Source organism: Rhinolophus sinicus, chromosome 16 (genome assembly GCF_057876585.1).
Source record: "Rhinolophus sinicus isolate RSI-liver-muscle chromosome 16, RSI-T2T, whole genome shotgun sequence".
In the NCBI taxonomy this organism is placed as follows: domain Eukaryota; kingdom Metazoa; phylum Chordata; class Mammalia; order Chiroptera; family Rhinolophidae; genus Rhinolophus; species Rhinolophus sinicus.
In genome coordinates, this window is record NC_142516.1 from 12927041 (window position 1) to 12941971 (window position 14931).

The window sequence follows — 14931 nt, forward strand, 5'->3', positions numbered from 1 at the left end:
TGACACTGCTTCCTGAAGAACATTGTTTGTCACCTCGCTCACCTGTACAGAAAACTCCACTTCCCCCTGGCACTGTTTAGATGCCAAGGGTTTCTAATTGTTCGGTCTGCTACTGCCTTGCTCCCCACTGACACCTCCAGTTTCCCCGTGTGCCCTGCCCCGTCAGCCTGGGCTCGTGCTGTCGTCCTGCTTGCCAGCCACTTCCTGTGCCCCCTGGCTGGGAAGACCCCCCAGGCCCTTTGCCCTCTCCCTCCTTCCCGCCTCATCCTACTCCCCTGCTCATTTTAAAGTTACCTGTTGTTGAGGACCCATGTGCCATGCTTGCGACATAAAGTCTCTCATTCACTCATTCACTTCCTCCAAGGCTTGGGCTCAAATTTCCCTCAGCCCCCTGGGCAGACTGGACCCAGCCTCCAAGCTTCCATGGTCCCTCTTCTCATGTCCTTACTGAGGATACTGAGTCCCCAGCTTCCTCATAGCTGGTTGGCCCTTTTGTTTTATTTTCTTCTACTGTTATGTTGGGAAAGTCCATTTTGCATTGTATAGTCTACTAGATATTAAGTTCCGGGGAGCGGGGAGCGTGTCTGTTTTGCTCAGTATTGTGTATCCGGTACCTAGCACCAGGCCTGGCATGGAATCGGGGCATGGTAACTACTTGTTAAATGAATTAGTAGGTATTACTAAGATTGCCATTCTTTTCTGATTATAATCTTTATTGTACAAAAGCTAGAAACTGTAGAAAAGCATAAAAACAAAACATCTATAAAAATACCATGTAGTGCTCGACACTTAACATTTTGACACATACCTTTAGCTCATTCTTAAAGTTTAATAAAACTGACTCAGACATATGTGAATTTCATATTTTGACTTTCAGTTCACATTATATTAACATTTTTCCTATCTCATTCCCTCTGTACCTAGAACTTTTAATGGCTGAAAAGAAGCTGACATGTATCCACATGTTTATTTGCTCTTTCACCTGGTTGCTGGACATTTAAAGCTCTCATGATCCTTACAGATGGATCTCTGGTTGTGTCCTTGATCAGTTCATAGGGATAAATTCCCAGACGTAGACGTAGCGCGCGAGCTCTTCAGGCCACTGTGATAACTTGCTACATTGCTTTCCCCACATATTGTTGTCTCACTACCCCTTTGTCGTCGCTGAGTACTTTTATTTATAAGTGGTTTTTTGCCAATTTGATAGCTAACAAGTGTGTGTAGTTTTATTTTGTATTTATTTTATTGTGTAGACAATGCTCTTTTCATTTTTTTTTTTAAATGTATTTTGTGTTTTCCCCTCTCTGGCTCCTGTTCTTTGCTTTCTCATGCCTTTGACATTCCCCAATTTGAGTTTGCTTCTGCCCGCAGAGAGGGTGAGGGGCTTGACAGGGCCGCACTGTCGTACTGGCAGTAAGCAGAGCGTTTAGCGGGGACGGCTGAGACAGACATGTCGCATTGTGTCACTCGCCGTTGGTGTCGTTTGCTTTCTGGGGAGGCTCCGTGGGCGGCGGAGCAGAGAACGGTCTGACCACAGACCGTCTTCTGGGTACAGTAAATATAGTTAACGCAGGTGGTCCTTAATCATGGTTATTGATTGGGCTAAAATCACCGCCGAAATTCTCTCGCGATCTATAACTCACCAGTCTTTACGAACAATAAATTGGTGTCGTCTGGTCCCAGCCCTTGCTCAGCATGTGGCGTACAAGGCCCTGTCTGGAGATTTATGCTGCCCATTAAAGCCAGCTTGTCCGTCATCTTCTCAGGACTGCGTGTAACAACCTTTTTGTCCCCCCACGCAGGGTCTGCACTCGGCACCCCTGAGCAGGTTTATCACCAGCGTGAACGTGGCCCAGCTGATCCTGGAAGAGGCTGCGAGGTTACTGACGCTTCTCTGGAGGGCGTCCCTCCCCACACCGGGCCAGGGCACACCTCACTGTGAGCAGGTGGGTGGCGACACGCGGATTGAGGCTCAAGGGTGCCGCTTGGGCTTGGGTCTCCATCTGCTTTACCTCCAGCCCAGGGCCTGCCTCCTGGTGGATGTGCCCTCAGTTAGGAACTGTGTCAGAGGGCAGGGTAGGTGCCATGCCTGTTAAGAGGGGCACGCCGGGCATCGTGCTGGCTGCTCCTGCGGTGTTCTCACTTCATCCCCAGCACCTCTGCTGCCCCAACCCAGCCCTGCCCCCACTCCTCGCATAGCTCTGTTGAGGGGAATCCTGTTTGTCTTCTGTATAGGAGGAGACTGAGGGCCGTGCTCAGGGTGGCAGAGCTGGTTTGAAAGCACAAGTGTCTGAGTCCAAGGAATCAATTTCACCTTATGGCTTCAAGTCCCAGCGTGTCCTGTGGACTAGCTCATTCCTTTTCCTCCGTCTTTCTCAGTTCAGGTGCCTTTCCCTGGACCGTCTAATGTCATGTTAGCTTTCAGCATCATACTTAGTGGGCCTTGTTCAAATTTGTTTTAACTACTTAGATGCTACTTTTTTTACTCAATGAAAACCATTTATTATATAAAACCATTGAAACGTCTCTTCAAAGCTCAACTTTGCAGTAACTTCTTGTGACTGAATTAAGAGCAGTTGCCCCACACCCATGCCCATGCCCCGGGCCCCAATCAGGAGTAAGGCAGAGCAGCAGTGATCCCAGGTTTCTGTCTGTGGGAAACACGTAGTATTATGACAGGGGAGCAGCCACTCTGGTAATCAGGGAAACCTCCCTGGCAGAAGCAGCACACGGGGTAAGGAGGAGCTCGAACCCTGCCTGGGGGCCTGATAGATATTTCCCCCTTCATTTATCTAACTTAGAAATTCTTGCCACAAGCCAGCGGGAAGGCAGAAGGGAAATTTGCATCCCATGCCATTACTTGTCTAGTTAAACCCCTTTTGATAGCTGTCAGATCTGTCAGCCACGGCAAGGAAGTAGCAGTGAAGCAACCCTCTACTTGGGAGGTTCTAAGGAATCTGTCCTGTGATTTCCCTCTTGGGATCCTGGGGAGGAAGCTTGGGTAGTACATAACCAGTTATGAGGCAGGAAAATCATGTCTTGCCCCACTTTCAGCTGGTGGGGGCCTGGAGTGGGAGATGGCATGTCGGAGGGAAGGAGAGGGCCCAGTGGGTTCCAGCCTCACATGGGCCTCTCCTTTTCTTCTAACCCACCAAGCTCTTTTCCGTCTTAGGTTTTGATGACACTGATGCTCTGCCTGCCTGTCTGTCCCCCACCTCCCTCCCGCTGGCTGTCTCCTTCTCACCTTTCAGGTCTCCACTTAAATGTTACTTCAAGGTCAGAGAGGGCGCCCTGTTCACTCAGTCATAGCATCCTCTCTGTTTCACTACCGCTCTTATCACAAATTATATTTTTGTTTGTTTAATGTCTGTCTCCCTCTACTTTCCATGAGGGGCCAAGTCTGTTTCCTTCCTGTTTTTGAAGGAATCAATGAATGATTTCCTCTTAAACTCTCAAACTCGTATTTGCCCATGTGATTTTTAGAGCACAGTGTACCTGCACGAAAACAGTTTGCCCACAGTGTAATCACGCTCCCAGTGCTTAGTCATGTCCGTTAACTAGACAGAATGCAGTTCTTAGTGTGTGTGTGTGTGTGTGTGTGTGTGTGTGTGTGTGTAAGCTGCAGTCACGCTGACCTCGCCCACCAGCAAGGCGGCCCAGGGGACTGGTCATGATTCGCTCCTTCCCTCCCAGGCTTTCTCGGGAATTGATTGTCCTCACTTTGGCATCATAGAATTTCAGAGCCACGGGAAGGACCTCGGAGATGCTCCCACATGCTTGCTGGTGTACGCAGACCCCCCTGTGTAGCGTTAAATTGCCTCTGGCCACTCTTCTGTCCCTGCCTGTGTTTCATACAGTGCCTTTTTCTTGGTGTGAAATGTGTGTAAATCAGATTTCCAAGTTTTCCCCAGCAATCCCGGTGGTTTCCTACTGCCTCGCATTTCCTGAGTGTCGTTAATGTGCCTTTTGCATTTAAGGGACCATCCGCTGCAGTCCCTAGGCCCACTCCGGAAAGTGTGAGCATGTACACCCATTTATCTAAGAGAGCTGTGGGGAGAGAGGCACAACTTCCCTTTATAAATTTTGCTTTAAATGGAAGGATAAATAATAACAACAGAACAGGCTACTTGTAGGGATGGAAAGTAGCTTTCTCTGAATAGACCTGGTTTTGTCCATTTGACTTTGAAACCATATAAGTGCTTCACATAATTATACATAAAAATACATCAAAATGAGAAAGCAATTTCTAAACATTCATAGCAAGATGAAACCAACAAACCTCAGTATATATCGTATTAAGGGCGTAACTACACAAAGAGGAAACATTTCAATGACTAAACAGTAATTTGACTGTATAGTGTTCCTAGTGGAAAGACTCTCAGGGTAAAAAGAACTACAAAAAAATTATAAACTGTTTTCAGTGATGAAATTGTTAGTAATATTGATATTGATATGAAACTATTATATTTCTATTGGTGGTATGAAGCAAATAACCAATTATGTTGAGTTTTTTTTTTTTACTGTCAGGGAAGAAATACAATAAATGTTTAAAAAATCAAAGAAGTAAAAATCCTGCAGCCCTTTATTTGAATTGGAAATATCAGTATGAACTCATGATGTATTTCCTATTGAAAAATTATACTAGCTCTCTTTACTTAAAAGGCGTTAAAAATGCCCAACCCAGAACTAGTGAGCACCTTTAGTGCCAAATTGTGCTTTCTAAGTACCTTTTCCCACTACAGGAAATAGGGCTCCTTGGAGAAATGGTTTGATTCTAGGTCTGTGGCAGGAAACGTACAATATGAGCTTAGAACATCTTTTCGTCCTAGAAGGAAAGAGACACCAGAGGGAGTGAGACGTGCAGATTTATCGTGGTTCTGAAATCAGGGTCCTGGAGCAGCGGCATCAGCATCATCTGGAAACCTGTTGGAAAAGCACATTTGTGGGCCTCACTCCCCACACCCGCTGACTCAAAGTCGGAGCAGCCCCAGTCATCTGTTTTATAAGTCCTTTTGGTTGCTCTGAGAGCCACTGGATTAAAAGAAATTTAAAAGGCACACCCGTCATATGCAAAACATGCCGTTCATTTGTATTCCAATTTAAGTGAAATCAAACCAGTTGTTCAAAAAAGAAAATTGTGATACAGTCAGGGAAATGTGTCTATTGACACATTTGGGAATTTGAAGCAATTATTGTCATTGTTTGAGATGTGATCGTTATATTGTGGGTTTTTGGTTTTTTTTTTTAAGAATTTTGTTATTCTAGAGCTATATACGAAAATATTTGATGGATGAGATAATGACGGGCTTCTAGGATTGATTTTTTAAATAATTTAGGGTGAGGATGGGCAGGGATGTGGATGAGACAAGCTTGAGCACGATTTGATCATTGCTGACGCTGGATGGATACCTGGAGGTTCACTGTCCTAATCTTTCTACTTTTGTAAATATTTGAGAATTTTCATTATAAAAAAGAAAACAACCAAAAAGAAAAAAACAACAACAAAAAACCCAGCTCCAGAAGTGGGGCAGATGGCTCAGGAGGAAGATGGAGGCCTCCTGGGAGGGTGTGGTTTTCAGCTCAGCTCAGATCAGCTCAGCCCTGAGGCCTGAGGGAGGAGTCGCCTGTGCAGCTCCCTGATGCCACGCCCTCTGCTCTGCACTCAGCCTCTCAGCTTCCGCGAGTTAGGTGTTATTCCCATTTTCCAGAATAAGAGCTGAAGCTCCCCTGCTCCAGCGTCACAACAGCTGGGAGTGACTGAGCAGGGCTTTGGATCCCTGCTGTTTTTACCAGGGTGTGTTCATTCCTGTGAAAAAGAAGATTTTAGCTCAGAGGAACAGCAAACACATAAATCATCTAAATTCCTTGTTTTAAGTGCTGGATAGACATATACAATGTTTTGAGAGCGCAGGTAAAAATTAACCCCCCAAGTAAATGACCATCCAGCAGGAGATGGGCAGTGAAGGGGGGAGAAGGGGTACCAGGTACAGTGGGTACCCAGGGGAGCAGAAACCAACCTGGACTCCCGGTGGGAAAAGGCTCAAGGAAAGCTCCCTAGGGGAGGTGATGCTGAGTTGACTTTAGAAAGAGGAGTAGAGGCTGACCGGGCAGAATAGAGGTTGTCCAGGCAGGGGTGAAGCCATCACACTCTGTCTCTGGCATCGTCCCATTTGAGTCTCACTCTCTCTATTGTAGGGTGAAGGGTGGGCCAGGGATCATCCCTATTTTATAGCTGTGGCAGGAACAAAGGCTCTGAATGTAGAGTGACTGTCCTAGAATGTGTGGCCTTTGAAGCCATGACCAGAACACAAATGTTTGTGGGCTCTGACAATGAGGAAGAGAATCAAAGAACACCTAATGTTTAAATTAGGGTCTGTTTTGGAAGAACAGTTGACGTCCTTAGAGCTAACACAATTGGTTAATCTTAAAAGTAGGTTAAAGCAGGCAATCAAAAAATGATACATGCCTTAAACATTAGTTTAACAGTTAAATGTACATTCATTTGCCATTCTTTTGATGTCGGGCTAGGGCCTGTTCTTTGAATACGGGTGTGCTGATTGGAGTTCTACATTTTCTTTCTTTCATAAACTACATCCATAATGTATGTCTGTCACTTCCAATTTCTGTTTCTTTAAGATGAAGGAAAACCTTAGACACTTGCAAAGCAATTTGAAGACAGAATTCTTCTAGAACGTGTTCCTCCCACAACTTTTGTAGTCAATTCACCCACACCTAATTTGCCAGAAATGTGCTTTTTAGTGACTTGCCTTTATCAAGTCTTTCCTGAAGCATATGTTAGTTTTCATACAAACAATTCTCTCTTTTCACACACATATTTCATGGGTTTACTTAATAATGAAATCATATGCAGTAAGTCCTCACTTAGCATCGTCAATAGGTCCTGAGACGTTTTTCCCCCATAAACAGAAACTTTATTAAACTACATGTTACGTAAAAATACATATAAATGGACCTTTAAATACATTCAGTTCATCATACACAATTTTATGTGGAAACATACTTTCATTTCTCCATTATATACTTAAATTAGTTTTTGCAAGCTTACTACCGATAAAAGGTAATGGAGTGGTCACCTGCTCGCACAGGTGCAAACGCAGAACTTGTCCAGAAGGCTAAGGAAATAGAACACCACTTCTCAGGAAGCTCAGTTTATTAGATTTCAAAGCAATGACTCATTCTGGGGGTGCCTTCTTCTGAGCAGGCCTTTCTGTGAGGCCCCTGCTTAGAGATGCTGGGGGTTGGTTCTGAGGAGCTGATCCCAGGGCAGAGATGGGTTTTTTTGGTTGTTTATGACCCAGATTCTTAGAGCTAGAAGGATCCCCGGAGACTATCATCGAGGCCACGCCTCCACTTCTGCAGATTGGGAAACAAACAGCGTCTTAGGGACAGGGAGTGACTTGCTAGTTACATGGCATCAGCAGTGGAGTTTCTGCGACTTTTAAGCAAAATGACGTGACAAAACCAATTGTGCCATAGGCTAATTGATATGAACAAGACTTCATTTCCTGCGGCTTCTCATCAGCATTATAATGAAATGACGTTGAACGAATGAAACGTTATTCGAGGACATGCTGTAACTGATTACCAGTACAAACAACTGCCATAAGTAACTTTGGGAACAAACTAAAGTGACTCTTTGTAAGCTGACAGCCCTCGGGAGCAGAGGTATTCCAGTGTAGCAGAGTAGTCGGTGCCAGGGTACCATACAGTCAGGGTATTTTACAAGAAGGGGAGTGTCCCTAACCCTCTGAACGAACCAGGTGGAGACTTGTTGAGTAGCCTCTAAGGTCTGCATGTGTCACGTCAGAGGCCTGGGGCCTCTGCTTTTGCTGCCCGTCCGCGCTTTTATCACCTCTGATAAATCAAAATAGATTCTCCTAATGGATCATACTTTCCTGATAATACTTATGTCTCTTTTTAAGATTTAAACATTAAAAATTTTTTTTATAATCATTGTAGTTTTTGTTAAAAATTTCAGTCAGGTTGGATAAATTTTTTAAAATGAAAATAAAAAAATCCAGATCACATTGCTTGCGGGTAATCACTAGTCACATTTTGATGATGTCTCTATGTCATGAAATTTTTCTAGACATCTTGATATACCCATCTACGGATATAGGTATATGTACTCAATTGTATGAAACGGGAATGCCTGATATATACAATAGCTACTCTGGGCTCTTTGTATCACTAATTATTACCATCTTTCCATGACAATAAATAGAATTGTACAACATCATTTTTAATAGCTGCAAAATTATTCCATTGTCTGTACCGGAAGTACCATAATTCATTTATCTAGACCCTATTGAAACAAATCAGGTTGTTTATTTTTTCCTGTTATGAAGAGCGCTAAGACGAACATCTTTGAACACAGGCATCGTCTTGTGCTTGTATTTTTATTCCTTGGGGTAAATTGCTGGGTCAAAGGGTTAAGCGCCTTTTATAATTTGGAATTGTTATCATTTCCACCTGGGCCATGGCAGTTGCCAGCCCTGAGTGCTTTCCCCACACCCTCATCATCCCTGGATCCTACTTGGTTTTGCCAATCTGACCAGCAGAACATGGCTTCTGGTTTTTATTCGACTATCTCTGTTAGTAAGGTTGAGCATTTTTTGTTCTGGTTTTGTAATCCTGCCCAGGTGACTTGATGTTTTATGTTCTTTGTTCATTTTTCTAATTCCTTTTCTCTTTAGACTGGAGAAATGAAGGCAGAGATCACCACACTACAGAAAAAATTGTTTGAACAAGAAAAGAAGTTGCAAAACACCGTGAAGCTTTTGCAGCTGAGCAAGCACCAGGAAAAAGTCATCTTTGATCAGTGTAAGTGAGCAGCTGGGGGGCGGCCGCCATGTTGACCACTTCCTGCCTCTGAGGACCAAAAAGCCAGCCCTGGACTACCCGCTTCGAAGCTCAGATGGTTTATCATCACACCTTCTGTTTATGGGTTTCCTTTCATGCTTCATCCTTCTGACCCACACAGACAATGGGTTCACTTAATGTACTTTTACAGAGGGGCCACTCTATGCCAGGGACTGTCATCTCATTGGGAGACGGTGCCGGGCCTGTGCAGTGACAGGAACATGTGCAGGGTCCTAGGGAGCGCTGAGGTGGGAGTGAGGCGGATGTCACTCTGTCCTAGGAGGTGGGCTTCTTGGACGAAGCAACGCCTGAGCTAGATCTGCAGGGCGGAGTCGGCGTTGGTCAGATGGAAAGGGAACAGTGTCGACAAAGGCAGAGAGGGAAGAAATAAGGTTTTGCATTGTCAACAGCAGTACATGTTGCTGGAGTAAGAGCTACAAGTGGTTGAGGCAGGAGGGTCAGGGGACCAGGACTGATGGTGAAAGGCCATTGGTGGCAGGCTCAGGGTGGCTCGCACTCCAAGCCAAGCCAAGTGTCATCCTATCCAATCTGCATGCAAGAGAGGCTGCAGCTGCCCGTGAGTGAGGGAGCCGGTGCTCCAGCCAGGCAGGCGAGAGAGCCTCAGCGGGCAGTGGGCATAAGAGCAGGAGACAGATTTGAGAAACATTTTTTCGAGACAGATGCAGAGAGACTCAGGGTTGGAGAGATACAATAACCTTTGTGAGGTCAGCCCAGATCTACGAGCTTTGGAGATGCTTGGGAGCAGCTGCATTTCCCTGCTTTAAGCCCTCAACACTCACTCAGCTGTGTGCTTAGAGGAGTAGGCAGCCACCGAGTTTCTTCCAGTGCCTCTGGCGGCACAGCCCCGCCAAGCCTCGGGCTGCCTGCCTGTGTCCCCGTCTTAGGAGAACTGCTGATGCAGCGCTTTCCTCACAGCCCTGTGCTGCTGTCTTATCCAAGTCCAGCCTTTCTGGGGCACAGGACACAAATTATCGTCAAGTAGTTCTCTGTAGTTCCCCCCCACCCCCAGAGCCTTCTGAAAGCACTGAGACTGACAGAGATTGAACGGCAAAAGAGATGCCAAGCACATAGTTCCTGCCCTGTGCCCCCAGGCCAGGATCTGGGGACGGAGGTGAATGAGACAGTTCTTGGCAGTGTGGAGCTTTGACTTCATGGGGAGACACAGAAATGAGCTGCAGGACGATGTGTCTGCTCAAGGCCCTGGACCAGTGGGATCTTGAGGGGTGAGTAGGAGTTAGAGAAGGGGTGGGAACAGGATTCCGTCAGGTGGCCTCCTGGGCAAGAACTGAGTGTTCAGGAACAAGCTTAGGACATGCCTCGGCTTTTGCTGGGAGAGATGAAGTGAGAGGGATAAGTAGGGACCAGGTTACAAAAGGCCTTGTGGGCCAGACCCCATGAGCAGCGGGGACTGCCATGGTCCTTGTGTGTCAGGAGGTCCCATGGCTGAGCACAGAGGGGCCAGGACGTAGGGTGACCTCTTCGGGGGCTGCGGCAGTCCCCCAGGCAGGCAGTGGGGAGGTCTGACGGGGCTGTCACCCCCTGGAGGAGAGGGGAGGCTTTGAAAGATACCAGGGACGTGGTTCTGGCAGCGTGGTAGGTGTCCGTGGGGTTCATGTCACCTGGAGAGAACAGGAGCCCTGGAGGGCACCTGCGGGAGACAGTGCCAGTTGTGGTCGTGTCTGAGGGGCCTGTGGCACATTTGGGTCGGACTCCTGGAGCCGTAAGGAGGCAGGAAGGGGAGCTTTTGCTCAGCCGCCAAGTCCAGGGAAAGTCAGCACCTTGGCTCCTCTCCTCCTCCTCGGCAGCCCCAGTCACAGGGCACCTAAAGTTAACCCTGTTCGCAGGTGAGGGGATTTCAGAAGTGGGCAGTAGGTTCAGGAGGGTGAGTTACCGTGCAGACCAGACGACAGAGTCCCGACCGAGTGCTGGGTCCGTGAGCCCTGGGTACGTAGTGAGTGCAGGTCAGAGCGCCGTCTCCTGTGTGACCTGGAGTAAATCACTTTAACTCGCTGAACTTGTGAGTGGAGACAGTTATTCCAAAGGACTGGCCACACAAGCCTGGGTGCTAAACACAACTTGACAAAAAATGCCTCAGTTTTCTCATCTGTAAAACCAGGTGTCATGATACCTGAACTTTATTGTATGCTTCCCGGGGACAGAGTAGACGCTCAGCATATGTTAGTTCACTGCCTCTTTTTTCCAGTAGGTCGGACCGAATCCCATTCCTGTGCTAAGATGGTGTCACCCATCTCTGTATCTCCAAGGCCGGGCACAAAGTGGGGGCTCAGCTCAGAGCCAGGTGTGGGGCTTGCCCAAGGTCGCACAGCTGGTGGCAGACCCTGGACTGGACTGGGACTCCTCCTAGGCCTGGCTCTGCAGCTCATCCCAACCACTCAGGTCCTTGGAACTTTCCTGAACCCTGCCAGCCTCACAGTCTGGCCCTGGCTCTACAGGACTGAGTGCAAGTTGGAGAGTGTCCCTTCCTGTCCCTTCCCCACTTGGTGATGGGGAGGAGTGAGGGCCCAGGGCTGGTCCTGCCTGGGCCAAGCTGAACACTATGTTTCCTCCCAGAGTCTGCAGTGGAAAGGAAGAAAAGGGTGTCCCTGTGAGCCCCGAGGACCCGTCACTCCCTCGCCATGTCACCTGGAGCCACCTACTTTCACTTTCAGCCTCTGAGACAGGCATACCTGCTGCATGGGTTGGGGGTATTCGCTGAGGTCACAGTTGTCACCAGCTCGTACTGCTCTGTCCCTCGAACTTCTCATCGCAGTGGGGATTTCCGTGCTCTGGAAGGTGGGCAGTGCTGTTCAGGTGCGGGTGCCCCTTCAGACTCGGGGCAGGGGAGCCTCAGCTCTTCCCCTGGGAGTCTTGTTCTTTTGGTCCTGTTCCAGTGTTATTTTTTAACCCCCACAGCTGTGATACTTAATTTTTCTGGGTCACAGACCTGTTGGCGACTCTCAGGAGAGGTGTGCTCTCTCTCCAGATAGATGCATATATCCGTGTACACACAAAGATTTGCACTTAGTTTTCAGGGATTTAGGACACGCCAAAGCATATCCCTGGACCCAGGGTAGAACCCTGCTCTGCAGCATGGGGTCAGGGGGCGGGGCTACAGAGGCAGCGAGTATCTCTGAAGTTCATTTTGCCCAATTTTGAAAGAATCCCACACTGCCTGTCCTTCCCCTGGTGTCACAGATTGCAAATGCACTTCATTATTTCCAGATGGAAATGTTGGTGAGGCAAGAAATAACTATTTTGTCAAGGCTGTGACATGGCTCCCGTTCTCAGGGAGCCATTGGGGAGCTTGACGGGGAGTCTGTTTCAGCCTTGGGCACCACTGGCCACAGGCCCAGTTCCAGAGCCTGTGTCTGTCTTCCCCACGGAGTGAACTGATGCCCTGGCCCCCCCAAACCCTGTTTAGAACAGACCCCTGATCAGGCCCAGAAATCTATTACGCGGTGGCTAGAGTTTGTGTTGGACGAGAGAAAGACTGAGGGGAGAAGCCACCTTGCTTTACAGTCGCTGCCCTAAAAGAGGGACACCCACATTCCTCCCACGGGCTCTGATACGCTGCATACCTGCCTGTGCACAGCTCAGAGGCACCGCCGCAGCCTCCTGCCCACCCTCCCGTCGTGGGAGCGTGTGATGCAAAGGGCATCGTGTCGAGCTCCTCTACCAGCTATAGGGCAGCCCAGAAGGAAGACCCCCGGAGTTCTTTTTCCTGGGTCATCAGAACTGCCATCGAGGAACTGCCATAGCCAAGTTGGACTCTACAGAATTGACCTTCACACGTGGCTTTGCTTGGGGTGGAGCACAGCCACTTCCCAGCACTTCTTCTCCGGTCAGCCAAGGAAACCAGAGCGTGCGGGGTGCTAAGCAGACAGGCCTCTTGCCTCTGCACCATCACCGCCCCCAGGCCCAGAGCGGTGAGCCCTGGGCATACCTGGGCATCCAGCTGGCCTTGCAGACCCTCACTTTGTCTTCTAGGAATGGCGTAGCATGCTCTGCTCTGCCTCTGGTATCGCCGTGAGGTGTGGCTTAGCAGGGACTGGTCCACCCTTTCTGATGAATTATTTGGTCCTGGGGTGTGTGATGGGCAGGTGGGGCCTTCGCAGCTCTCTTGGTCTGGCTGCTTCCGGCTTGTGTGAGCCACTCGGGGCTCAGGGGGCTCCTGCTCCCTGCACCTGCCTTTTACACAGTCTTCCCGGGCACCTGTATGTAATCATCCCGTTCTGTGCTCTCTCCTCAGTGGTCGTAACCCACAAAATCCTTCGGAAGGCCAGAGGAAACCTGGAGGTAATGCCCCTTTGAATTTCTTTCATTGAAAGCTGTTTTGGGCAGGGGGAGTGGGTGCAGGGCAGGAAATGACTTCTTTTGCAAAATGAAGGTGAAGGTGAAACCAGGATACGTGTCCTCCACATACAGTTACGTTTTTCTGCCAGCAGTGCATGAACGTTTTCATGTTACCATCCCATGGTTTCAGTGCTTCTCATTATTAACTTGTATGCTATTTTTACTGGTGAGAAATACAGTGAATAGTGCCTGGCACATGGTAGGCATCTGATAAATATTTTTTGAATGAATGAGTACAATATGATGTCATTGTCATTTGGTTCTGTAAATATTTACTGACCAAACAGCGTGTCTTTGAAAGTAGCTTCAGAATAACAGTCTCACCTTTACCTGTATCAGGGATCTTACTTCAGAAACCCTCCATTGGACCTAAAATTCTCCTTTTCTTCCTCCCTTTTCCCAGCTTAGGCCCGTGGGTGCCCATCCGGGAACATCCAGTCCCAGCAGACCAGGCTCCTGAGGAGAACTTCCAGCCAATAAAGCTTGTGGTTCCCCACTGAGCTCGTGCTGTCTCTTTGTTACAAGTGTGGTTCCTACTTACTGAGGAAAAAAGAGCTGTCTGGTCAAAGGAAATCTATTTTTCCTCTTAATGTTTTCTCTCTTGAAGTTGGCGTAAGGGTCGTTGTGGAGCGAGATTCAGGGGCTCTGCCGTGGGGTGTTTACCGGTCTCGAGCGTGCGGGCGCTGGGCATTGTACCTTGGGCAGCCCGAGGGGCCGAGGCGTCACTATGTCATACGTACGTACGGTGGTGGCTTCCCGTACACCAGCTCTGTCAGTGCTCAGCCGGCCCGCAGTTGGAAGAGTCACTAAGTGGCTCCTTCCCTCTTGTTGATGCAGTTACTTTGTGTGGAGTCTCAAAGCCCAGGTCCCACACGCCCAGTGGGACAGGCTGGGGTCTCGGGGGTGGTGTGTCCCGCAGGTGTCGCCCGAGCTCTCTGCTGAGCCCACTCAGATGTCCAGAAAGGAGCGTCGCCCCGTGGCGTGGCCTCAGCAATGCCTAGTCAGGTCCCAGAGCAGCCCCCTAAGGTGGTGCCGTTCCCACGTGGGAAAGACCCATGAAGCCTGCAGTGGGGACTTGGCTTGGCAGCGTCCCCGTGGTGACTGTGACCCTTCCGCTGCACTGTCCCCATTGCTGCTTGCTGCATTTGCTACAACCCTGGCTTTGACCTTCATGTTTAATTGTCCTCTGTCTTTGCCCTGAGCTTTGTGATGTCCCTGAGAAATAAACAGGGTAGGGCTTGGCCCCATTTGCAGATCAGGCACAGGACGGGGCGGGGTAGCCCTGAGAGGCACCAACAGCGGTGATGTGACCTGGCGTGATGTGACGTGGCGTGATGTCACGGTTACTTCTCCTCTCTGCTTTTCGCCTCAGCCCTGTGCCCACCAGCTCGGGGCCCTGAGCAGGCATCAGCTGGGCACGTGGGCTTCATCTGTGCCACGTTTTGCATCCTGACTCAGTCTCCCTGACTGTCCCCTATCCTGCCATCATTCTGGCGACTTCACCACCCATTTGGATGAGCCCTCAGTTTGCTTTCCCTCTGCAGTTACTCATTCTGACATCTCGCCCTTTAACCATCGCCTCCTATCCCTCAGCTCGCTCCCCGTACCCTCTGCTTCCACTTCGTGTCTGGTGCCTTTACCTCTTTCCCTATTAATGGGCTCCTTTCTTCAGTT

At 48.7% G+C, this 14931-nt stretch overlaps 1 protein-coding gene across 6 annotated transcripts in view; it reads left to right on the plus strand.

The window, feature by feature from the left end:
* Window positions 1-13757, plus strand: part of CDK5RAP2 (CDK5 regulatory subunit associated protein 2) — a 168846-nt gene extending 155089 nt beyond the window's left edge. For all 6 annotated transcript variants that reach the window (XM_019731198.3, XM_088793159.1, XM_074330933.2 and 3 more), the window contains 4 exons: window positions 1803-1946; window positions 8718-8844; window positions 13154-13200; window positions 13661-13757. In XM_019731198.3, the coding sequence (XP_019586757.3) occupies window positions 1803-1946; window positions 8718-8844; window positions 13154-13200; window positions 13661-13717 (375 nt within the window). In that variant the 3' untranslated portion in view covers window positions 13718-13757. The remainder of the gene's footprint in view (window positions 1-1802; window positions 1947-8717; window positions 8845-13153; window positions 13201-13660) is intronic.
* The last annotated feature ends 1174 nt before the right edge of the window (window positions 13758-14931 follow it).